Source organism: Cyrtonyx montezumae, unplaced genomic scaffold (genome assembly GCF_038088225.1).
Source record: "Cyrtonyx montezumae isolate F1298 unplaced genomic scaffold, pur_monq_1.0 scaffold_25, whole genome shotgun sequence".
Classification (NCBI taxonomy): domain Eukaryota; kingdom Metazoa; phylum Chordata; class Aves; order Galliformes; family Odontophoridae; genus Cyrtonyx; species Cyrtonyx montezumae.
The window spans coordinates 7,217,902-7,243,297 of NW_027071992.1; the positions used below are offsets into that span (position 1 = coordinate 7,217,902).

Consider the following 25,396-nt stretch of genomic DNA (forward strand, 5'->3'; position numbering starts at 1 on the left):
AATCTATGCAAGGAGAATTAAATTATGCCATCTCAAATTTCAATAGTAATGGCTAACAGACAGAAAATTGATGTCTACAATTAAGCATCAGAAGATAATATGGACTATATCCAGTGTAACAATAAAATAAGCATGCTGCCAGCACAATATTGTGGAAATAAACTGTCTTGCAAAGAAGTATTTTTATTTATAATAAATTCTTAAGCAAATACTTTGCTTTTGTATACACTGCAGTTCAGAATAAAGTGCCATTTGCATCTGCATCTTGAAATCATGTTAGAAAAAACAACAAAATGTAATTAACTGTAATGACTAATGATAGACATACTGTACCCTTAATTATATTTATTCCACACTAGAAAAATGAAAGATACATTAGAAATTTAGATGCAACAAAAAAACTGACTACTGAGGGAAAACTAGTAACACACATTGAATTCAAAGTTACTTGTGAAAGCAAATCGAAGAAGCGTAATGGCTTGAAGACAGATGAAAGTTTAAAAATACAGCATACTGATCACGTATTTTCAGTACTCGTTAAGTAAAATATGACATTAAAGAGTAATGGGGGACTGCATCTATACTGTAGGACAGATGCTAAGATAAGACACATGAAAATAAGAAAACAGCATCTTCTTGATGTGGTCATTTATTATGTCTCTGCTCATAGACATCATTTTTCCACACTGATTTTAAATTTACAGAACTTTAAGGCTACTCCACAATTTTTCAGCACCTACTGTCATTCTTTCCATACAACTCAGAGGAAAAATTCAAGCCAGCTGCTAGAGCGACTTGACTAAACTAAAAACTAGATCTGCAGCCAGAGCCATCACCTTCAGAAGACACTGTAATTTCAAAGCTAATGTTCAAATCTGATGGCTTTACACAACAGTGAGATAGGCCACATAAGGCAGGCAAAACACACAAGTAGATCCAACGCTGGCAGAAATGCCTTCAGTGACACAGAAGCTGGTATTTTTACATAAAAGGCTGGAGTCAGGGAAATTTGTTTTACTGCTCATGTGGTTCTATGAAAAAAAACAGCCCAGAAGCACAGCTGAAGCAATAGCAGAAACAGACTAGTTTTCCAGCTTCAAGAAATGAAATTAGACTTTCAAAAGGAAGATGGAAATAAAAAACAAAATCTCTTCTAACAAGTCCTGCATGCACATATTTTTCTTATTTCCCTCCTAATGAATATATATATTAGAAAAGCACCAAAACGTGCCACAATAGAGGCACAACTGGAGCCTGACTTCATGTTTAGCACTAATTAATGCCAAAGCTCTACTGCCAAAAATTACAGCAAAAACACTACCACATAAAAATATACTTAAAACTTAGTTTTCAGTTTAGTCAGTAGAGTAGCCCATCAAAACAGTTCTAAAAGGGAAACAAAAATATGGCCTCTGGGGTTATGCAGAGACCAACTATAAAAAAGGATTTGGGGAAGGAAAAAATAAATCTGGCTTCAATTTCATTACTGCATTCCGTATTTTCTTGCACATTTCCCCAAATCCATTTCTACTTTTTTTGCTTTGATTGTATTTTAACTTTCCAACCCTTAACCTACAGCAATAAATCAGGGTGTAAACAATCTCACATCTCAGCTACTAGCTTAGAACTGAAAATAACAGTTGCTGATTTTAACATAACCTTCTACACAGTGGTGGATGTCAGCCTCTCTGTGCTCTCAACACTCACAGCTTCTAAACATTTTCTGAGATTAAATAACATGGCACAGGATACCAACACTAGGGACACCTCAGAAAGAAACGTAGTAATTTTGTAGTGTCAACTGCACTTCTGAGTTAGTTATCTCAGACAAATGAGCTTCTCCTCCACAAGCATCTCAACAGTTTTGAAACGAACATACGATTGAGTGTTTGTCCTAACTGCCATAATTTTTTTCCTTAGACATTCACTTTGGGGGAGGCCTGAACTTTTTCTATATTTGAGGTGAAAGAGCAAAGTTTTTGTCTTTGACAGCCATAAAGAAAACAGGAAATTTGTCTTATTTTAAGAGAGTTTAAACAGTAAGGTGGACATTTTTCTAACAGAGAGAACGCATATTTTACCTTAACATTGGATTTCTTTGAGAAATTAACAACTACTCCCCATCCAAAGTCATCATCTTCATTTTTCACCTGAAAATATTAGAAGATACTGTAACACATCCTCTGCATAACTACATCACAGCGAGCATGTATTTTCTTTTGTTATTTACAACAGCAGTCATGGACTACTAATTCACCCTGAAAAAAGCATTTATTTTTCTTTCATTGTTGACTGTTTAACAGAAAGTCTCGTAACAAAAAGTTACTTAGTAGGATGCACGAAGACGGTAAAGAAGACAAATGAGCACTGCAAATGTCACATGAAGACGAGAGTTGAGACACAACCAAAACAAACAAAAAGGAAAAAAAAAAACATTTACCTTGACCAGTCTTCCCGGCTGTAGAAAGGGCAAGCAATACTTTGGCTTGTGAATATATTCTTCAATCTCTTTACCCAGTTTTGCAAGCTGCTGTCGGATTTTGTAGTATATAACCACATTTTCTTCATTGGGAATTGCTATTTTGTTGTACTGTTCTTCCAATTTATTCACCTCTATAATAAAAAGCAAAATCTCACGGATATGAATGATTTCAAACTGAGAAGTCAATCTTTCCCTTTCAGATCTACAAAACCAGTGTTTTCAACACACGTTTTCTGTGTTCAATAATCCATTCTCTGAAAAAATAGACATTTCTAAGAGTGTCCAATAAACTTCATTTATAGTAAATTAAATATAGTACTTAATATAATTTATTTGTTGATTTTTAAAACCCAAACAAACTATAGCACATTTTATAAATGAGCCTGAGAATGGAGAAGCCTGGGCCACCAATGTCCAGGAATCGCTGACTTAGTGTTGAGAGAAATCCCATAAAAACCTGCACTCATTTGTAAGAAGGGATTTACTTCATACCATAGCTCTCTGACCTTTTCCTATGCAAAAACAGCTGCGCATAGACATCTTCTAATGATTCTCATGAGAATCAGCATTTTACTTTATATGCATATAGCTCTGAATTCACTGCTTCTTCAACTGTTTTCCCATCTTATTTAGGCAAATCAGTTTTTATTTTAAGCAACAGGCTTCCTTCTCTCACACTGGAAATACAAGTTAACATAAACAGAAGACCTACTATAAAGATCACCATCCTCTCCACCAATTTACCTTCTTGCATGCTATTTGTAAGCATATGAGTGACTCAGAAATCCCACTTCAGTCAGGCCAGGGACACAATTCAGGGAAGTGCTCCCTATTTTTAGCTGCCAAGTTTTCTTTTTTTCTAGATAAAAAAAGCTAGCAATTCATATTGGTGACATGATTTGCACCTTGACCTAAAAAAAACATTTATTTGCTTTGTATTTTAGGCTGCAGCTGAAATGATTACAAAATTCTAAACACTCACTATAGTGCTTACACACACACACACACACACACAAGAAAAAACAGTGAAAAAGTGTTCAGCTTCATTTCTTTATTCAATTAGTATTGCTGGAATGCCAGAATGAAGATTTAGGCATGCCAATTGGAACTGGCAGGTTCTCAGGAAATACGTACTATGCTTGACTACTACTGCCCTAAATACTGCACTTGCAAACTTTAAAACTCTGCAAAAGGGAATCAGGACAAAAATGAACCTCTGCATGTTTATCATATAACATGCACATATAACGCACACAAGCATATTCTGTCTCTCAATATTCAGTTAACAGTCAAATAGATGAGCTGCTCATTTATGGGTGGAAAAGGAAGCAGTTATCTTGTGTTAAATTTTGGGTTAAGTTTTCAGAGGTCTCATTCCCAAGCACTGGCTGAGATCTTAGGAAACTGACTCTGGCTCATGAAAACACACTATTTAAAGATCACAGCTCAAAATTTAATTAACTAAACAGAGTGCAGATAAAGTCTCAGTCCTCTCTGAATTTTGTTCTGTGTTGCAACTTAATTTTTTCCCCCCACTACTACTCTGAATACAGCATACCCTAGTTCCTTTCAGTGATTGTAATGAGACTTAAAATTACAATTATTTTAGCTAAACTCTACACATCACTAAGAAACAAAACTTTTCTTCTCTGTCCCTCTTGCAACCTGAAAGAATTTTTGAATTATTTTCCGTCTTCCTGCCCCAGAGATTACCAATGGGGCAACAATTTTTCTTTAAACCTCAGGAGAATGCACTCCTTCTACACTGACTATGCAGGTCAGCATAGGACATAAGCAGGAGAGGAAATTCTTCCTGAAACTGTAACAAAATAGCAAACAGTACACTGGCAACTGCTGATAGAGAAAACAAGAACTACATGGGTTCACACAAGGACAACAAAGCTCAACTGTCCAACATTACTGTTACAGTAGTTTTTATGTTGTGTCTCATAATTGAGAATAACATACAAGAATACTTACTTTCTACCACTCCTGGAATAGCTCTGTAATGTTGAAATTGATAGAATGATTTTTCTAACATGTATTCAGGGTTAATCTCTTCTACTCGAAGCAAGTTCAATACCATGTTGTAGGTCAGGTGGAATGCACTGTTTAGGGGATCAGCTGAACCCTGAAAAAGATCCAAGAACATTGTCCAGCTAGTAAATAAATTAACTGCAGCATAAAAGAGCACACCGAACAAATCATGATACAGTATTTTATACAAAGAGCTGCTTTAAAGGGTAGCATAATTTGTCTTGAATTTAATTACTTCTCTTGTGAAATCCTAAGCAATTTTTTATGCCCTACATGTAACAATATTTGTATTTCTTGCTGTATTTATATTCATACTGCCACGTCATAAACTAAAAGTTTAGATGAAATATTTCACATTTCCTGAAACCACTATTTGGATTCTATTGTTTTAACTTTAAAGTTAACAGACATTTGACTACTAAAAGGAAACCATTATTATAATATTCTGGAAAAACTTACTCCCACACCCTTTCCTCTCTAAGGAGACTCATTGGTCACATTGAAGTTTGTTCAAAAATAGGTGGTCTGCAACTTCTTTAACCTATACTATGTCTCATTCTAAAATTATTCATAAGTTGTTCCATAGAGGCTGCGGACTCTCCATTTCTGAAGATACACAAAGCCACCTGTACATTGGCCGGGGCAGCCTGCTCTGGGTTCACTTGCTTGGGATTGGAGCAGATAGGCCCAGAGGTGCCCACCTACTTCAGCCCTTCTGGAATGCTGCGAAGCTGCTAAGAATGGAGGAGATCTCATTTTTCTATAGATAGCTGGAGATCAGAAAATTTCTACTGCCGATGCTAAAGAACATACAACACAGCTATTTTTTTGAAGACCTGAAACCAGGATTACATGCCTCTTGTCCATTATTCTAAATATATCCATTTTCCAGGAAAGAGAAAGCACCACTCCCTAAAAGCTTGATTCCCTGAGAGTGCCATTTACAGAATGGCATTTACTAAAGAACGACATAGTGATTATACCAGTACCAGTTCAGAAGGGCTCAGATTGTTTCCAACACCAACGTTTATGACTCTATTAAGGCATCAACCAAAGCAGCTGGATTACATGCACTAGCTAGCTATGGTCATAGCTGTGCAGGCCTTGGGGAGATCTGGGAAAACGTCACTGTGATCACTTTGACTGCACTGTGAATCTCATCCTTCACTCTGTGTGCTGCACTGCTTTAAAATGTAATTTAACTGCATGCTTATAAGATTATCGACTATTCGAAGGAATACAATCAGAAGCAGCACACTCTCACTAGTATCATCAGAAAGTGAAAAAACTGTATTCTTAACAAGTACAACATATGCACAGAACATTCCACAGAAAACCAAACAATTCCTGCAAATTCACTTTGAAGGTTTTTTAAAATCAGTACAACTGTAAGAAGGAAGAATTTAAAAACAAAATGAAAGAAACTCTAGGTATTTAAAAGGCTGTATAAAGCACACATATCTGAAAGGCAGCACCACTGCTGATGTGGAACCAGCTCTTCCTGGCAAATAACGAGGATAGGCATGGTCGCTGAAAAGGCAATTGGTGGTTACATAGAGTCACTTGTCATACACATGGTGGAGGGAACAATAGGAGATGGGTAAATTAATAAGTAAAGGTGGCCTTTCCTTTCCTAAATTGCTCTGGAAGAGCTTATGCAGAATGAAGTGTTCAACCATCCTGGAGCTTGCTTGGAACTAAAGTTAAAGGAAGCAAACAAATATAAGTTAGATTTTCTTTGTCATGCTTTTGCTCCTCTTTAAATCCTTTTCTCTGGTAAAGCTTAATGTCACCAGCTTCCTTACTATTCTTTATTACTTTCTTTAAAATACTGTGAAGAATATGCATGACATTTAGATGATCTGCTACCATAGATACCGATTAATTGCTTTCCTCTTCAACAGGCTAAGGTATGCAATCATCTGCCTCATGCCCCATGGATCTGTGTGGAAATCCATTCCACACTTCCAGAGAAAAGGCTCTATATTAGAGAAGGGAAGAAGCACCAAGCACTCACACAAAAGTCCAACTGCGTTTAAACTTGATGAGAAAGAATGCCTTGAACAGTCACCTCCAAACAAATCCCACATCTACAAATTTATCATTGGAGAACTACCTTCCAGGTACATCTATTACCTTCCTGCAAGGAACCCTCTCACTTCAAAGAGCCTCGAGTCTTCAACAGACAGAAGCAACAAATCTCTTTCTGAATAATCAATCAATAAATAAATAAATAATAAATAGAGGAGAGTGAACAATTTTGCAAGGATTTTTATCTCTCCAAATAGGAATGGTCTGGATAAATGAGAACAGCCTAGGTACACCAATTAAAGTCCTCAAAAATTAACAGCCTACTTGGTGTTCTTGTAAACATTCCAGTTCTTAATAAGTTTTAAGTCAACTTAAAAGGAGTGCTCTTTCAAGATTTGGGTTGGAACAGATTGATAGGCTTCAGCTGATCACATTAGAACATGGGCACAAACAATTCTCTACAGAAATAATTTAGTCAGTAATTAACTGAAAATTAGAGCAAACACACACTGCATCCTGTTTCACTGGTCAATGATTTCAGAATGGAATATCTTCTTACACAATCAAATAATCAAAGAGGTCACTAGTCATACATTTCTTGCTCACATCTATTAGAAAAACAAAACAAGAGGTGAAGATGGACATTAATGGATATCAGAATTGGCACTCACAGTTACTTTCTATTTTTTATTTTCCTTGATCTTAAAATAGGAAACTTTGCCTAGCTGGAGACGTGGGGCTGTCATTACTGCCTAACGGCATGTGCTTTTGAGCAAGACTGACATTTGGTAAGGGTTACTCCCCCTGCTCTCTTACAACAGGAAAAAATGCTTACATTTTCAAAACTGTTTCAGTGCAGGAAGATGAACAAATTTTGCACTGAACTTCTTGCTCTTCAACCTGTCATGGAAAACATGTGCAAAGCTTTCGCAAGGAACATAAGACAGCAAATACTGCCTACGTCACAGGGACACTAAGAGCTAATGAAGATAAAAGAGGTAATTATGTATTTTTAAGCAACAACAACAAAAAAAGTATTCCATAATGAGGAAAAATAGATGCACAGCAGGACATATTTTAGGCCACTGTGTCCAGTGATTATTTCATTTATCGAAATTTCCACAAATAAGCATTCATTCAGATGAATGTCCAAAAAGGAAATGAGGAACAGTTTTTTTTACAGAAAAGTTCATAACAGAACACATTGATATTTAAAAGGTCTATCACTTCTTTCCTTACAAGTTGGAAAGAGTTATACTTAGCTGTATTAGTCATCATTATAATTCACAAGGAAAAAAAGACTTCGTTAAGTAAAGTGACTGCTTCATACATCCATAAGACACAAACAGTGAAATAGTGACAGCATGCTTTTTTCCACACAGCAACTCCTTAGTTATCACATGAATAATAAGCTCCCAGAAATACAAAACGATGCACAGTTATACTGATCACAGAATTATCTTCAGCTAAGTTAGTATGACTGCTAAAATCACATAAGAGTCTCTGGGAGAGTAATTTTTAACAGACAACAGTAAACAGCTATCTTATGCACAAACTTATTGCCAATCTGGCTCACTCTTTTGCCCCCAAAACAGTCGTACCAATGCAAACAGAAGCCACTGTGGGTGGCAGAAGACTTCTTTTCACAGGTTTTGCTAATAAGAAACATTCAGATTTTACTTTCACAAAAAGTCCAACTGTAATAAAAGACTTAAAGAAAAAAAAAACAGAAAAACACATTATCAGTTTCTCTTCCACAGAACTTATTTCTCTCATACCCAACCATCTACATTAGCTTCAGCTGACAGAATTTTCTCTCTTACCATTATAGGAGAGAAACATCCTTTATTTTACCTCAGGCTGCTAACACCAATTCCTCAACTGATCACATTAAAAACAGAAGAGAGAAAAAAATCCTACACACTTCTACTGAAATATACTTAAACTCTCAAGTAGATCTCTAAAATGAAATATTTTATATACTACAATTACTGTACATTAACTTTAAAATTTCAAATACTTACTACTTTGATACACGATCATATGATGACATATTAATTGTTCTGCACAGAATATACATTAATTAGAAAAAAAAAGCAGTAACTTTCAAGTGTTCAGCTACATACTATGCAATGATTACAAAGGATCTGGGTTAATGACTCTATACCTGTATTTGCATAACATCTAAGAAATTAATTTTGCTCCATTTGAATTAGATGTACTCAAAGGATACTCTAATGTAAATCAGCAAATAGTATCTGTATCGGCACACGAAAGCTAATTCACTTACTCAATGCATCCTGGTTTCAGAGTCACTAGTGCTGAATTTTGTCAGGTCAATGATGTGACAATCTACAGTTTCAGTAAAAATACATTATTTTGAAGTTAAAAAAAAAAAGTGGTCTTAAATTCAGCAAATCTCTACCAAAAAAAAAGAAAAAAAAAATCTTGTCCTCATAACACACCTTTTTAGCTTTAAGAGTAAGAAGGCAAAGATAACATGTAGCTTAGCCATTCAAAATGTATTTAAATATTCAACAGACAGTGATAAGTTGACCATAATAAAAGCAAATTTCCAAAACAATATGTCAGCTGGGGGCAAAATGCTTTCCACACAGGTCAAAAAAATTCAGGTAACTTCTGGTATTAACAAGCAGAAATCACAATTAATAAATAATAGCAGTGAGGTTAGTTCACTTGGCTCTGGAAGAGCATCAAATGTAGTCCAATAGTGACTAACTATTTTATATGCCATATGATAAGTATACTCTCCCCACATTCTGACTGTAAATGTCAGAAGAGAAGAGCAAGTAGTTCTTTCTATTTGCTGGCTTGTCTATAAAATTGTAAGGCTGTATAGAATGGTCTTTGAATATCTGTCCCCTTTGAATAGTTCAATTCCTTCCACAATTTCACACTGAAGTCTTGTTGACTAAAAGTAGATTCTAAAACTAAGGTTGGAAGTTAAGTGTCTTCCTAAACTAGAGCCTGGAAAATTTCTGCAGTCTAAGCTCTTTAAGAAGAAAGAAGTCTTCCAGTTTAAAATAAAAGTAAAAAACACTTATTTTTACAGTAAATTTTGACCAAGTATCCAAAGCTTCTGTGTTTAATTGAGAGTCTCACTTATGTTGCAACTCTGAATTACAAGGAAGGAAGATTATGCAGTGCTCGAACTACTAGTGACAATGCATTTCTTTAGATTTTTTAATGGCTTTTCCTGCAAGTGTTACTGTCAAAACCCAGGCTATTTCTCTCCCAAGCTAGGCTTGGGTAAGTTTTTCAAATGCTAATGCTCTTTTTTCCCCACCTTTTTCCATATGAGTAAGCTTACAGTCAAAGAAAAGCACAATACTATGATTAAGTTGGAATGTTAAGCTGATACTTGGCAAGAGACTGAACGCTAAGGGAATGACAGTCACATTGGAGTATATAACCTGTTGGGCTACATACACACTCCCAAATCAGAGAAATTTTTGAACTGGAAGGCACATTTAAAATTAATCTTGTCCAACTCCCCTGCAGTGAACATGGACACTTTACAGTATCATATTGCTCAGACTCCCATCAGCCTGACCTTGAGTGTCTCCAACAATGGGGCATCCACCACCTCTCTGGTCAATCTGTTCCAGTGCTTCACTACCCTTATTGTAAAAATCTTTACTTACACCCAATCTAAATTTCCTGCTTTTTAGTTTGAAGCTATTTCCCCCTGTCCAACCACAAACGCCCCTGCCGCCTTCCTTCTTATAGCCACTCTGTACATACTGAAAGGCCACTCTCAGGTCACCTGGCAGCCTTCTCTTCTCCAGGCTGAACAGCCCCAGCTCTCGGCCTATCCTTGTAGGGAAGATGATCCAGCCCTTGGATCATTTCTGTGGCCCTCCTCTGAAGGCACTCCAACAGGTCCATGTCTCTCCTGCACTGAGGACTCCACATCTGGATGCTGAGGCCTCACCAGCACAGAGATGGTGAGGATGGGCAAGATCACCTCCCTCGCCCTGCTGGCCACACTTCTTTTGTTGCAACCCAGGATAATTTTAGCTTTCTGGGCTGTGCGGGCACAGTGCTGGCTCATGCCTACCTTCCCATCCACCAGTACCCTCAGGTCTCTTCCCACAAGGCTGCACTCAATCCTTTCATCCCCCAGCTTGTATTGGTAGTGAAGGCTGTCTGACCCAGGTGCAAGATCCTGCACGATCTTATGGAAAAACTAATGCTTCCCAAAAACATTATCAGATCCCTTGTATTCCAGAAAATTTGTTTCAATGATCACAATGTCCCCTCAATATCTCATGACTTTCAGTCCTACATTTACTCCTGACCAGCAGAAATCTACTTATTTAAGTGTTGTTTTTCACACAAAAGAGAATTTTCTTTTATAATTGTGAGACTGAGCTGTATGCAATAAGGAACAGAACACAGAATCTAATAATGCTGCATCAACAATTAAAGAACGACAATTTGGGCTCTCGCAACTCTGAGAAACTTTCCAATGCATTACAATGCACAGTGGTCATAAAATAGGCAGGAAGCTAAAGTGAAAAGTATTAAACCCTATGACCTGCTGTCCTATCAATTTGGCTACTACAGTAAAACAGCCTAAGAAACAAAATGAAGCACAAAAAGATCAGATGGATCTCTCATTGCAGCATAGCAAGCACAGTGCTGCCAACTCCATCAACGAAGGCCCTGCCAAAGAGCCAGATACTACCAGTGGAATACCTCCTGCAGCTTGGCACTGGAGTATTTCATGTTCCATACACAAATGACAAGGAGTTCATAATACTACATTTTACCTTGTTATATTAAAGCTTTCTTTCAATTGATCAGTCCACCCAATCTCTTCTGTGAAGGAGTAAGCAGAAGCAAAGCAGTGATAAATTCAAGTCTCTGAAACCTACCTATATTAGCACATTTTCTTCTATTATACAAATTACTCATTTCCGTAATTTTAGGCATAGGATTTTTGACTCTTAGAGAAATAACAGATAACATCAGTTCAGGACCTCAACTGTCTGATGACAAATGACAACCAGAGAGAAGCTGCTCCAGTTTCAAAGGCCATCTAGTGTCAAGAAGAAGCATTTCACTTCTCATCTAAACTGAGAATTTCTCATCCAGACTCCCCTCTCTCAGTCAAAAATTCACGTAAAATATTTAATTTTATGCAAAAGTAAAATATAATTTATTGTCTTCAGAAAGCTCTCCAACAGTACTGCAAGCATTTAGTTTTATGGATTTGTGCAAGTCATCACTTTACAAATATGCAACGGTCAAACAAATGCTAAGGATAAACAAAAAACCTAGTAACACTGCAGAAGACAAATGTATGTCAATGAGTTTAAGAAATATTTACAAATATCCTACATAAGAACACCATCTAAGACTTGAACTTTGGATTTCAAGCTTGAAGTACTGTAAATAACATTGCAAAAAACAGTGTCATAGCCAAACAGCACAGCTGCAGTATTACTGCTGGTAGATACACAAAGCCCTTACTTCACTGATCACAATGCTAAGCAGCTTATAACTATTTCTTAGATGTTTTACTTTAGCATTCAGGAAACGCTTTGGATCAGATATACAAAAGGGTTAATGAGCTACTATATACATTTTGTTATGTAAGTGTCCTATCATTCTCAATAAGGTTCTTTAATCTGAATTTCTCCTTATAAATCTTTAGCTTATCCTGGAGTAAAGACATAAAATTTGATGTGGCAGCAAAATACCACCACAAAACACAGTCATTGTCTTCCCACAGATAAACACTGGTCATCACTAAGTAAATTCTAATCTAAATCCACTTAACGTCGAGTACAGAACGCGAATATAGTTTGCATGCATCCCTGGCCTGTTCTGGCATGAAATTTATCCAAAGTATTGACCAGTGTGAGAAATCAATGAAATATAAATTTAGGTAGATCAGTGGAGAATTACCAAGACATAATACAGACATGGAAGAAGTCTGCAGTATTTTCCCCTTCTTTGTTTTCTTACAATTCAAAAGGGAAAAAAAAATAAAGGTTGTTGATTCAATAATGGAAATGTGTCTTATTATTCCCTTGAAATCTAGAGAAAAATACAGATGGTAATAAAATTGTAAGTAATTTATGATTTCCTTATATTTTATAATATTTTCCTTATATTTTATATTGACTTCTATAGTTCCCAAACAAGTGAAATTACAAATGTAAAAAAAAAAATTTTCTTCTCTCATTTTGTTTCTCCTGACATTTGTTTTTTCAGTGGTGAAAACCTTTAGGTATGCCACAAAATGACACATAAAAAATAATTAAAAATTAAAAACTCAAAAATGTATTTAAACTAGTCTTCACATACTGCTGAGACGTACACATGCTTTAAGGGTACAAACACATGCCACAAGTAAATTCTACAGAGACAACAAACCAAAATTAAGAAATAAATTCAGAGATTAATTCTAAATTAATGAAGTATTTTTCAAAATTTATATGTAACTAACACCCATCACGTGCATGTTTTAGCTTGCTCTTAAATCTCCCTGAACAGAACAGCTTCTGACACTTTTTCCAGTACAAGACCTACAAATACGAGCTTTTGATTAGTATATTCTGATGTTGTTTTCAGGATGATTTCCACAATTTATACAAACACTAAAAATATTCTAAATGCATTTTGAGCACAAATGAGCTGCTATTTTTATATTTCCAGTCAGCATGCTGAGCAAGTCCTCCACTACTCAATTTTTAGACATTTGCACAAGTATTGTAAGTAGTCCATGACTGTCAATACGCACAGCAGAGTATTTTGATTCACTACAGTCATTATGGCCACGGCTTTTTAAATAAAAGTGAGAAGAATGAGAGCAATGTCTCATTTCCTAATTATAAAGGAAAATAAACTTGCAATTAACTATAACAACATCCATTATAAATTGGAGGAGCCCTATAATCTAATGGCCATAGTTTAGTCAACCTTTTTTTTAGTCATCTTATGCACCTTATTTTTCTGCTTCTGCTTAATTTCAACTAGCTTGTCTGCTGCACTGAAAAGTTCATTAACAATCCTTTATTTCATCACAGAACCAGTACTTTTATTATTCTTGGGAGCTCAGCCTTTACAGGTCACCAATACTTTTGAATCAACTATGGTCAGCAAGAAACAACAGTTCACTGCAGTGAACTAGAAAACAGAATACAGTTCTATCTCTGCTAAGATCGCTGAAATATTAAAACCAACAGTAACAGAAAAAAAAAAAACCAACAAAAAAGTTAGCTTCACTCCTACCTTTAAAAGTTGCTTGCCAATTGTTGGACTCATTTTTTCATCCACCATAAGAATCACTATTCCTCTGTCATCCATGCCTCGGCGTCCTGCACGACCTGACATTTGAATGTATTCGCCTGAGGAGATCTAATATAAAAGAGAAAAGTAACAAACATTACAAAAACAGCAAGAATATATACAGAGCAATTTACAGTTACACACATAGTACATGTTTGTGATGCATAAAAACTAAAGACATTTATATAAGATACAGAGATTTCACAGATAAAATTTATTACTCATCACAACTGACCACTAAGCTGCTCAAACAAATCAATCCTTATGAGTGGTATGTATCAACAGGATAACCTGACCAGCGCTCTCACAGCTACATTTACTGATATGTAACTACACTAATTTTCCTATCACTGCTTTACTAAGCAAAAAAAACTATTTTACTCATGCCTAACACTACAGAATGTTGCTACATATGGTAGAGATTATTCTATCTTCAACAACAGATTAATAAAACTGTGCTACAACATTGTAAAAGCAGCTGTTGCCACAAAGATAGCTAATTTCTGGCATATTCCTTCAGAACATCCAATCAGACTGAATTAAACAACCCAAATTGAGACCAAAGAAATACATTTATTTTAAAACACATTCTCACTTGTCCCACTGAGCTCTGTTTCCCATCTTTGAAAGAGGAACTCTTAACGCTTACAATGTGTGCATTTGTAATTGTATTTGTGCATTTGTACAACTTTACTACTATTTACACGTGAATAGGACATCTGGTTTAAATGTTGAAAACATTCAAGTAACTTCCGTTTCAGCCGTTTAAGAACTTGGCCCTTTTTTCTCACATCTCTCTCCTTTTACAGGATACCCAAAACAATCCGCTATAACAGAACAATCAATACTCTCCTGAAGAAAATCATCTATTCTCTGGGGTCTGTTAAAACCTAGTTATCATAATGACACAATGTTAAGCCTATATATTATACAAATTCCTCTGACATGGATGAAAAGATATTCATATTTTAGGACAAATTTTGCACAAGTCTTAGGCTAGACCAATATTCAGCACTAGCTTGTGTTTGATGTTCTTTTGCTGTTATCTACTGAATAAATTTAAGTGTACTCTGGACAACCTTGTCTTCAGAAAAAGGAGTAGCAGACAAACATATTTTTGAAAAAAAAAAGAACTCTACTACTCTGAAGTGGATATGTCAACAGTAAATTTTGTCTTAGTAGAAGTTTAAATAACTTGATTAAGTAATCCTCCCATAGAACCTCTTTTTCACATACCCATCGGAAATCTTTCCCATCAAATTTGGAGGCGCTTGTAAACAGCACAGTCCTTGCTGGCATATTAATTCCCATAGCAAAAGTTTCAGTTGCAAATAAGGCCTAGATAAACAGACCAAAGTTAAGCAAGCAAAAACAGACTCTTAAGCAAATATAAATAGTCTAACATTGCAAAAACTCCAGACTGTACTTCTTACATACTGTCAACATAGGAACACAGAAGCATTTAATATTTAAAAACTACAACAAAAACATTCTTTCCCTCTTCCTTTATTTCTTCTAGGAAAACAAGAGGAATAGTTACATGAGACTATGTGCCAAAAGTAAATACAAGGTCTGCAAATGCATTAAATGTTAGAAGCACTTGCGGGATTTCAAAAACCACTCCTGCCTCTTAAACTTGCTTTTTCATAAGCATATATCATACAATAGACACAAATTTTGGACTTTTTTTTTTCAGATTAACAGGGAGGTATTTATGCAAATACATGCATTTCTCAAGGGAAGGGAGATGCAACTAATTACATCACTGCGATATCTACAGACTTCCAGAGTGATTATGGACACTCGTAGGGCTTAATATTTAGATCCACAAAACAGAGCCCTTCCCTCTAAACGTATGTAGCTCTTTTGAGAACTGCTTACTTACTATATTGCATTTAAAAAAACCACCCTAATTCTACACAGAAGCATACTCAAAGCACAAGGCATTTTTAAGTTTGGCATTTGCAATGACCTTTTCACTCAAGAAACAGATTCCCACCACATATTACACAATCTTAGCTAAGACATATTTAGTTTGTCTGGATGATCAACTGTATGCAATAAAACATACCTTTATTAGACCCTCTGAGAAAAGAATTTCTATGGTTTCTTTTAAGATAGGAAGCAGACCGCCATGATGGATACCTATTCCACGCTTTAGAAGAGGAAGTACATGCTCGACCTGGGAAGAAACATATTAACACTAGTAAACAAATTTTAATATGCTTTGCAGAAACAAAAAGCCTGTACAGAAAAACTTTTCAAGTCTATATAGCCCACCATTTCCTGATTTTAACTACCCTAAAGACCCCTTCAATGTTATTTTCTAATTAGAATTAGGAATGATAAGAACTGCAAAGCCAGTAGTCAATCTTTTCAGTACTGGAGTAGTTCTTCAACAGGCTAAGGTCAACTGTGTAGCCACACTCCAATTCACATTTGCAGTCAGTCTTTGTCTATGTATAAAGAACTTCTTGAGAGATTCAGGAGTTAATATCTGATAAAGTGCATACTGCATCTGTGGTTAAACTCTTTTCAGACAGTTTTAGCCCACACATATGCCCTTATATGTATTTAAAAACATAGCTTAAAAAAGACATGAAACAAAATACTCCCTGTTCGATTTTGCCGCATGTAATTTGCTAGAATCCCAACAGGAAGGAATCCTGATCACAGAGTTCTATTTCACAAAGCCAAAGAACAGTGCAAGAAACAGTAAATTCAGTGAGATCAGTTTAATATTTCTGAGCCCATTATACACAATCCACAGCCACAGAAGTCACAGAGAACAGGTAACCAGCAGCTCCCCCTATTCAGTCTTCGCTCACCTGAGGAAGCTTTTTGTCTTCATCAGACAGACAGTCAATTGCATTATTGAACACTTCTTCAACCATCTTTTTTTCTTCGTCTGAGAAAGCAATTTGCAATTTGTTACAAGATCTAAAAGGTCAACAACCTATTTAAATAAAGCAATTGTGACTTTCTAAGATCTATAAAATTTAGTAATAGAAGTTGTGCAGAAGGCAATAAAATCTATACAAAACCACCCATATCCATGTCAGACAATTAATGAATATGGGCCTTAAAGAGTCCGAACAGTAATTATAAGCCTAGGGAAAGGCTAGGACAAACCTGGATAAGTAAACCAAACTACAGCTATTATCAATCTTGAAATTTCTCACTTTACATATTATCTGTTTCATGAATCTCCCTATTTCCCTTCTACGTAATAGACCCTGAATGCCCTCTTCCCCATTAATTCTTAAAGGTTATGTCTACCCTACACAAGTACTGTAAATATCAAGAATATGTATTTAAAGGTATGAACAAAGAAAGCACAGAAATACGTATCTCTACAATGATGCAAATCTTTACATATTCAGACTGAAATGGCTGCACATTTTTGCAACACTGACACAGAATGCAACATGATTGGAACAAGTGAGCAAGCAAGAACCCTAAACAGTTCACAAACATTAACTGATATTCTGATTTAAAACATCTCTCTTATATTTTTGTTACTGCTCTGAAAATTTACAGGCCATGAACTAAAGCTCATTTTCCAAACCTTGTCTTAATAAACAAACAAAAAAAAAAGAGAACTTTAGTTTACCATTTCAATTTCTATTTAAGTGGATGAAAGAGGAAGTCATGAAAGAAAAGTGGATTGAACAGTTGAGAAAGAACAGTGTCAAGCATTTTAACTTGGTGAGAATATTCAGATCTGCAGACAGAATTTTCTAGAAACTCCTGCACTATTATCACAGTGAAGAGAATTTTTGAGAAATAAAAGATTCAAATAGAATACATTTAAACGTTGTGATGACCAAAAACTACTTTATGTATCAATACATTCCTATTGAAAATAGGCTGGTGCACTGGAATAAGAAAGCAGTATGTTTTTACATAAATGAAATATAAATATCTATCTAGAATAATATTTGAAGCCGAATTACAATTTGGAATAAGCTGTGTTTTACTTAGTATTACCTGTATTGAAATCTAACTTTGTCATCTGAAGAGCGTAGGCTTCACAATCCTTTTTACTGAAGCTGAAAATGATTACAGGCTGGAAATTCCTTTCCATAATCATCTTCACAATCTTAAATACATTCGAAGGGCCTGCAGAGAGATGTCACAAATTTCATTTTAGCAAAAAAAAAAATCTTATAGAAGACTTAAAATAGAAGCACAACTTAGGTGCAACTTTTTTCTTTTAAATAAATAAAAAAAGAAAACTTATGTAAGAAGTCAGTTAAGAATGGGGTCCAAACTCACCTTTTGTTCCTCCTTTTCTGCCCTTCTGGTCTCCTTTTGCTAAGTCTCCTGCATCTCTAAGCACCTGCATTGCCGTATTAAAATTATCTTCTCTGAAATCTCCCTAGATACAGAAGACAACCTTTGTGAACAACTACTTCTTACAACAGTCCACTGAAAAAGTTTATAGTGCTTCACATACACAGTACTACATATTTATAGGTTCAAGTATAAACAACGCATAAAGCCAGCAAGAGACATTACTAAGTCAGTGGCACAGCTCAGAATTACATTTGTGTCTGGTTATTTCACACTGTTCCAACCACTACACTGTCTACTACAATACACAAGCTGAATGATTGCAGTAGTTTAATACTGATCGCCAGCTAAACACCATTAACTGCTTTCTCATACCCTCTCCCTAAATTAATGGGGTGAGAAAATATGATGAAAAAGGGCTCAAGGGTTAACATATAGACAGGGAGATTAATCACCAGCTACCATAGGAAACAAAGCAGACTCAGCCTAGGGAAATTAATGTAATTTGTTGTTACTAACAGATTAGAGTACTGAGAAACTAAATGCATAGTAAAAACACCTTCCCCACAGCCAACAGAGTAGTGCAAGAAAATGGGGGCAGGGATCATCCAATAATGGTTCATCTTTTCCACTTCTTCATGGCCACTCCCTGTCCCTGCTTCATGTAGAGTTCCTCCCTCCCATGGAATGCCATCCTTCCCCAGCTGATCCTGCAAGGTCTTGCAGCTCTCCAAGAACTGTTTCAACACAGTTCTATACCGCATGACTCATCCTTCATGATTGCACTGCTTGAACATGGGGCCCCATGACTGACAGATCCCTCAGACCTCCTGCTCCACTGTGGGCAGCTATGCATGGGCTGCAGCTCTGGCCTGGAGCCTGCTTCTGCAGGGGCTCTCCACAGGCTGCAGCTTCCCTCACACCACATCCCTCTATGAGTTGCACGTGCAGATCTGCTCTATGTGGTGTTCACAGGCTACAAGCGGACAGCCTGCTCCACCATGGCCCTCTCCACGGGTGCAGGGAGCTGGAGTATCTTTTGCCATCCCACACTGACCTTAGTGGCTGGAGGTTTGCTTCTCTCCCATTTTCTCACTCCCCTCTCTCAGCTACTTGCACACAGCTTTTTTCCCTTAATTTTCCCAGGGCACATCCAGCACCACTTGTGACCCAGCTCTGGCAGCAGTAGGTCTTCAGAGCTGCTGGAGCTGGCTTTGATCTGCCACAGGACAGCTGCAGGGCTCTGCTCAAAGAGGCCACCCCTGCAGCACTACTGCTACCAAAACCTTGACACATATACCCAGTACAATAACACAATAGCAGAACTGACTTTCTGGAATGTATTTATGAAAAGATGCTGCCCAATGAAGATCCCCTATTTATGGGATAAGATACTACTGTGCAAGTCACTAATGAACTTCAAACATATTGCTATTTCCCAGTCACCTAAAGATACAAACATCTTGCCTCCTTAACTGATGTCAATTTGAAAGAGAACTATCATTTTAGAAAATAAATGAAAATTAAGTAAGAAACAGTAAAAGAAGTGCCAGAAAGCAAGGATGAGGATACTTAACACACCCTAGCAAATTATTTCTCAGCTGAAAACGTGACATTAGATAATAAAATCTACTATATGACTTCAAAAACTTATCAGCCACTCAGAGACCACCATTACCCACTTGTACTTCATATTATTAACACGCATACCCTTTGCAAACACAAATTCTGCAAAACATGAAGCTCATTACTGATATGTGAGGAAAAAGGCTTCTGAAAACTTACATTTTCATCAACAACAAGACGCAGTCCATCTCCTCCTGCTGGGAATATATAATGCTGCAGTGGAGTAGGTCGGTAGTCTGTATATATCACATGGCAAGGCTACAACAAAGAATGATATACATACTATTTTATGTTTCTAATCTTATTAGATATACAAACTTGCTTAATGAAAAATCTAATGCATTACTAATGCATTTTTAAAAGACAGATTCTAAACTCAAAGAAATTAAGTTGAAATGATGCTACTTAAATACATGAATAGGACACAAGTTGATAACAAAACTTCTCTCTCATGAAACAGAAAAATACAGGTAACATTCTCTTTTGCATTACTACACAGACTCGACATGCCCTAACATCTTTTAAAAGCAAAGGAGGAACTATTTATTTTAATTTCATAAAATCATCTGCATTTCTTTTTTGCACCATCTGGAAAAGGCATATTGTATATTTTTTAAAGCGTCAAAGAGTTTAATAGATGGAGAAAGCTTACTAAGAAAAAAAACAAACGTTTCATTTAAAACATTAAAAACTGCATAAATCTACTTTAAGTCCATTCAGCACTCTGCAAAAGAAAATCAAAGCTTTGTGACAATTTTGTGTAGACTTTTATGTTAACACTCTTTGCAACATAAGCCATATGAGAATTAAATCTTTGGGTTATTTTTCAGATCAGAGCAACCTCTAGTGGATAATAACTTCCCCAACTCTAACTCACACAATCTTTTCTGCAAAACCACCTCTGTAAAAGATAGAATAAAAATTAGCTGAATGTTTAAGGGACAGGTTATATTTGTCACATTCCTACTTTGTCATTTTGTTTGCATGCTTACATAATTATTTCCTATGGTTTAATGATTCACTTTTGATTCCTCATGTGCTTTTCAAGAGAGCTTCAAATACATACTCTGAAGTATACTCTTGTCTAGCGGTCATGTAAAAGCAGGACTGGCATTGCTAGTAGCAAGGCTATATAACTTTTACTGACTGCGCTAGATTAATTGAGCAAGGAAGCAGTGCTGGCCTTAAACTAATTTCCAGAATTTGCTGTGAGAGCCTGAGCTGTAATTGACAAGTAAAACCTTTGTGTGAGGTAATATCAAGGGCCCTAAATATGGGAAGAGGTGGAGCACAGAAATCTCAGAACAGTGATAGCTACTAGTCACAGAAAATACGCAACTTTGTCAGCTGGGAAAAAAAACTCCTCTAATGATAAAGAAGCAAACAAAGCAGCAGCACCTAAGAAAAGGGCGTGATAAGGAACCCGCCTAGCTCCTGAGACTATATTGCATTATATACAATGTAGTCCAGGGACTAAAAAACACCTAGAGACCAAAAATCTTCAATTCAGAAAGGACTATCATGATGGGAATCACTATTGAGAAACAGGTATCTGCTTTCTCTGTCTGTTCAAAGGACCTATGCACTGCCTCCCTATATTCTTCTGCACTGTCTGACTGTTTCCAGGACCCTGCCCCTCAGCCTACCTGTTCCAAGTTCTTCAGCTTTGCCTCTCTCTAACCAACTGTTCCAGGAACTCTGACTTTCTGAAGACCTTTTGACGTGACAGTGAGCTGATCAGTACTGCAAATGTGTGCTTTTTCCTGGAATTTTTCCTTTAACACTGTAAACTCTTAATAAACACTTTCTGCACCCTGCTTTACAGCAACTGAATTCATTGATCATTCAAAGAAATCACCCCATAACCAATATACAACCCTAAGAGAACAAGCAGTAAGATAATAGTTATGAATTCAGATGAATTTTGCAAGCATATCTAGGCTATAACTGAGAACTTACAAAAATGGATGATGAACACATGTCACGCTGCCTCATGCCCACTGACAAGTATACACCTATTTTAATCCGAATTGTGAAAGAAAAGTTTATTTTTCTTGAAACAGAGATGAATATGATGTTCATCAACTGCAAACATAAACGCTTTAAAGTCTCCATGGCCCTGAAAAGGCCTGCCTCTGAAAATCATAGTACTGTCACAGTGTTTCATAATTCATAGTGTTTGCTGAAACCAAGCTTGTGTCGTGATTTTATGATTTTTGTTACTAGTATTCTACATCATAACACCATGTGAGGCACTGGGAGTTAATGCTCCAGATCCATGGACTGCTGAATATCTGGGTACCTGGCTCTCAGAAGAAAAGAACCACATACCCCAGAGGACTCTGTGTTCCATTTTCTGCCCAGAGGGAAAGACCAAAGTGCACGCAAGTCCTGAGACTTTTTTTGCTGTTCATCTCAGCAATGCATGCTCCCCGGCCATCTTGCCTTTGGCTTTAGAGTAAGTCCTGTGGTTTTGGACACCCTCTCTCTCATTTTATTTGATCTATTAGCTTGAATTCCAATTATACTATACTATATTGTGTTATTTTACATTCCAATATCTTATTTAGTAAATTAGTTTCCACCTCAGATCACTGCTGCTGTTTTGCTTTTAGGCCCATCTCCCTACCCTCTCCCTTCTCCCTCTTCCCCTTTTCTGGGGCATGGGTTCCCCACCCCATTAGTCATGGAACCAGGCCAAACCAGCCCTTAAACCATTGACATCTGGATGTTGCGTTGAGGGACATGGTTTAGTGGGAGCTATTGGTGATAGGTGAACAGTTGGACTGAATGATCTTGTAGTCTTTTCCAACCCTGGTGATTCTATGATTCTACGGTTCTATGACATTAAATAAACACTGAAAATTGCCTTTAAAACCAATAGCTTTAACGTTCCTACGCAGAACCAACAGTCCATACAGATTAAAGGCTAAAAGTACATTAATACTATACCTTATAGGCTGTAACAACATGACTAAACAGAGGCTCATACATCCACAAAATCACCAGTATGAAGGTATATTGCCTCAAAAAATTACCTGTTTGTGGAGATGGCAAATCCACTCAGCAAACTGACGAGCATTTGGAATAGTTGCGGAAAGGAACACATAATGAACATTGTCAGGGAGCAAAATAATTGTTTCTTCCCAAACCACACCACGTTCTGAAAGTAAAAAAAGGTCACATGGAAAATCTGTAGTTAAATCAAAGATTTGAAGCCAATCATAATTATGACAAAGTAAAATAAAAACTAAAAAAAAAATCAGGTACAGTTGTCTAGGACAAGGGGCAACAGTTATAAACTAAAAGAAGGCAGATTTAGATTGGGAGGATGATTTAGATGCTAGGAGGATGTTTTTTATACAGCGGGTGGTGAGGCACTGGAACAGGTTGCAAAGGGTAGTACTAGATGACCCATCCCATGTGGCATTCAAGCTTAGGTTGGACAGAACCTTGAACAGCTCATCTGGTGGGAGGCAACATTGTCCATTGCAGAGGGGATTGAACTGGGTGAGCTGAGGTCCCTTCCAACCCAAACCATTGTGTGATTCCACAATGCAGACGCTATACAAATGTTTTCAAAGTTACCCTTCTCTCAGCAAAGAAAATGTAAATTGATGACTGATGTAAGAGATAATAAACTTTCAGTTTTTCAAAGGAAACAGTCTTTGTTTTTTGAACAATAAAGATTTGAAAAGAAGGAAGAAGATACCTGAGTCTCTCATGTAATGGATTTCATCAAAAATAACCCATGCAACTTCTCGCATAACCTCAGAACCTCTATACAGCATACTTCTCAAGATCTAGAAAAGGTGAGAAAAAATGGAGATATACCAAAAATTCAAATTGAAAGCTCATGAATAAAAACTTGAATTTACAGAGATTCACTTTTTTCAGTAACAAGAAGTCGAATCAGAGCAAAGGGTGAAATTATGAATTTTGTATTTTTTTTCTTTTTAATCTCTGCTTCTCCTGATAATGTTAATCTAATATCAGACCTTATCAATCAAAAAGGTAAAAAGATCAAGAATTCATGTTTGATCCTACCTCTGTTGTCATCACCAGACAAGAAGCTGTGGGATTAATGGTGACATCTCCAGTCATCAAACCAACGTCCTGGAACTCTTCATACATCTCACGGTACTTCTGATTACTCAAAGCTTTAATTGGACTTGTAAATATCACACGCTGTTTTTCTCTCAATGCCAAGGCAATTGCATACCTACATTCAAATGTTGTACGTATTAAAAGTTGCCAGGAAGAAGTTAACATCATCTTAGTTTTCTCTGATCTTCTGGTTTACAAAATAAACAAAAATTTAGAACAGTACTTCTGCCCCTCCGGAGAGCAACCAATCACTGACAAGTTAACTGATTTATATGGAATATAGAGCACATCTCATTTTAATAAAAAATCTAACTACTGCTATTTGAACATGTCCTAACATATTTACATGTATATCTCACTACTCATCTCAGGTTAGCAAAGCAATTGCACTACCAGACCAAACCCTGACAAACTTTCGCTCTGATATACAGCAAGATGCAAATTAAACTCATATTTCTAACAAAGGCTAGAAAACAAATCTGTATTGCAGAATTTTTCTTCTCATTATACATAAAAAATACCTCAACAAGAACAGATTGTTTAAACAGTAAAAGATAAACTTGAACATTAATAAAGCCACTACCTATTAAGAAAGATGAAACAAAGAACTGGTATATTGAAATTTAATCAATTCAATTCCTAACTTTGCACCAAGGAACTGGCCAGAACAGCTACTAATGGCTGAATAAGAAGACAAAAGAAAACATCACACCTATCTGACACCCAGATTGACAGAAAGTTACTTACTCTGCACATACAGTTTTACCAGCTGATGTATGAGCTGATACCAATACAGACTGGTTGTTATCTACACAGAGAATAGCTTCTCTCTGAAAGGCATCAAGACTAAATGGGTATTCCTGAAAAAAAACCCAACATATTTTTATCATAGATTAATATCTACATCTAATTATTCTCTGACTAAGCATGCAGATTACAGGCAGAAATCATGCAACAGTTGTAATTTCAATAAATCTTAAAAGTTAGGAAAATATAGTGCACCAGTGTAATCACTGTCTGATTTCGCTCAACAGATACAAACCATAACAATCTATTTACTCCATTCAACCACTTCATTTTACTCTATCAAATTTAAAATATAGATACCAATCTTACTCATGGCAAGCCATCTTTCTGGGCCACTGTAAAGACTTACTGACAAAGTAAAACTTCTTTCTTCTACTTATCCCAAAATAATAACAGATGTAATTTAACATATCGTTGCATTGCTAGTATAGTTTTCGCTTCACCTGCCAGTCTCCAAGAACAGTTTCATAAAGTCATTAGATGACATCTGCCTGCCAGAGTGCCTCCCAGAAGCTTTCAATGAACAGGTTCACAAATGCCTGCCTGCGAAAATCTGCCAAGACATTCACTGCACAGTTTCACAATGTGTGGATAAAGAGTTGAGTACTACAGGCATGTAAGTTTAGCATTATATTCTAATGTTAAATATAATATTAAATTCACAGTTTCAATCAAGAAGTCTCACTC

At 36.4% G+C, this 25,396-nt stretch overlaps 1 protein-coding gene across 1 annotated transcript in view; it reads right to left on the reverse strand.

The window, feature by feature from the left end:
* The window catches only part of MTREX (Mtr4 exosome RNA helicase), a 40,739-nt gene that overhangs the window by 10,522 nt on the left and 4,821 nt on the right, over positions 1 to 25,396 (reverse strand). Inside the window, exons 5-18 of the mRNA XM_065739888.1 lie at positions 24,650 to 24,762; positions 23,843 to 24,017; positions 23,508 to 23,598; positions 22,834 to 22,958; positions 19,955 to 20,053; positions 18,152 to 18,254; positions 17,864 to 17,995; positions 16,702 to 16,781; positions 15,945 to 16,055; positions 15,110 to 15,211; positions 13,817 to 13,942; positions 4,463 to 4,613; positions 2,441 to 2,613; positions 2,082 to 2,150 (exon numbers count right to left, since the gene is read on the reverse strand). Of these exons, the coding sequence (XP_065595960.1) occupies positions 2,082 to 2,150; positions 2,441 to 2,613; positions 4,463 to 4,613; positions 13,817 to 13,942; positions 15,110 to 15,211; positions 15,945 to 16,055; positions 16,702 to 16,781; positions 17,864 to 17,995; positions 18,152 to 18,254; positions 19,955 to 20,053; positions 22,834 to 22,958; positions 23,508 to 23,598; positions 23,843 to 24,017; positions 24,650 to 24,762 (1,650 nt within the window). The remainder of the gene's footprint in view (positions 1 to 2,081; positions 2,151 to 2,440; positions 2,614 to 4,462; positions 4,614 to 13,816; positions 13,943 to 15,109; positions 15,212 to 15,944; positions 16,056 to 16,701; positions 16,782 to 17,863; positions 17,996 to 18,151; positions 18,255 to 19,954; positions 20,054 to 22,833; positions 22,959 to 23,507; positions 23,599 to 23,842; positions 24,018 to 24,649; positions 24,763 to 25,396) is intronic.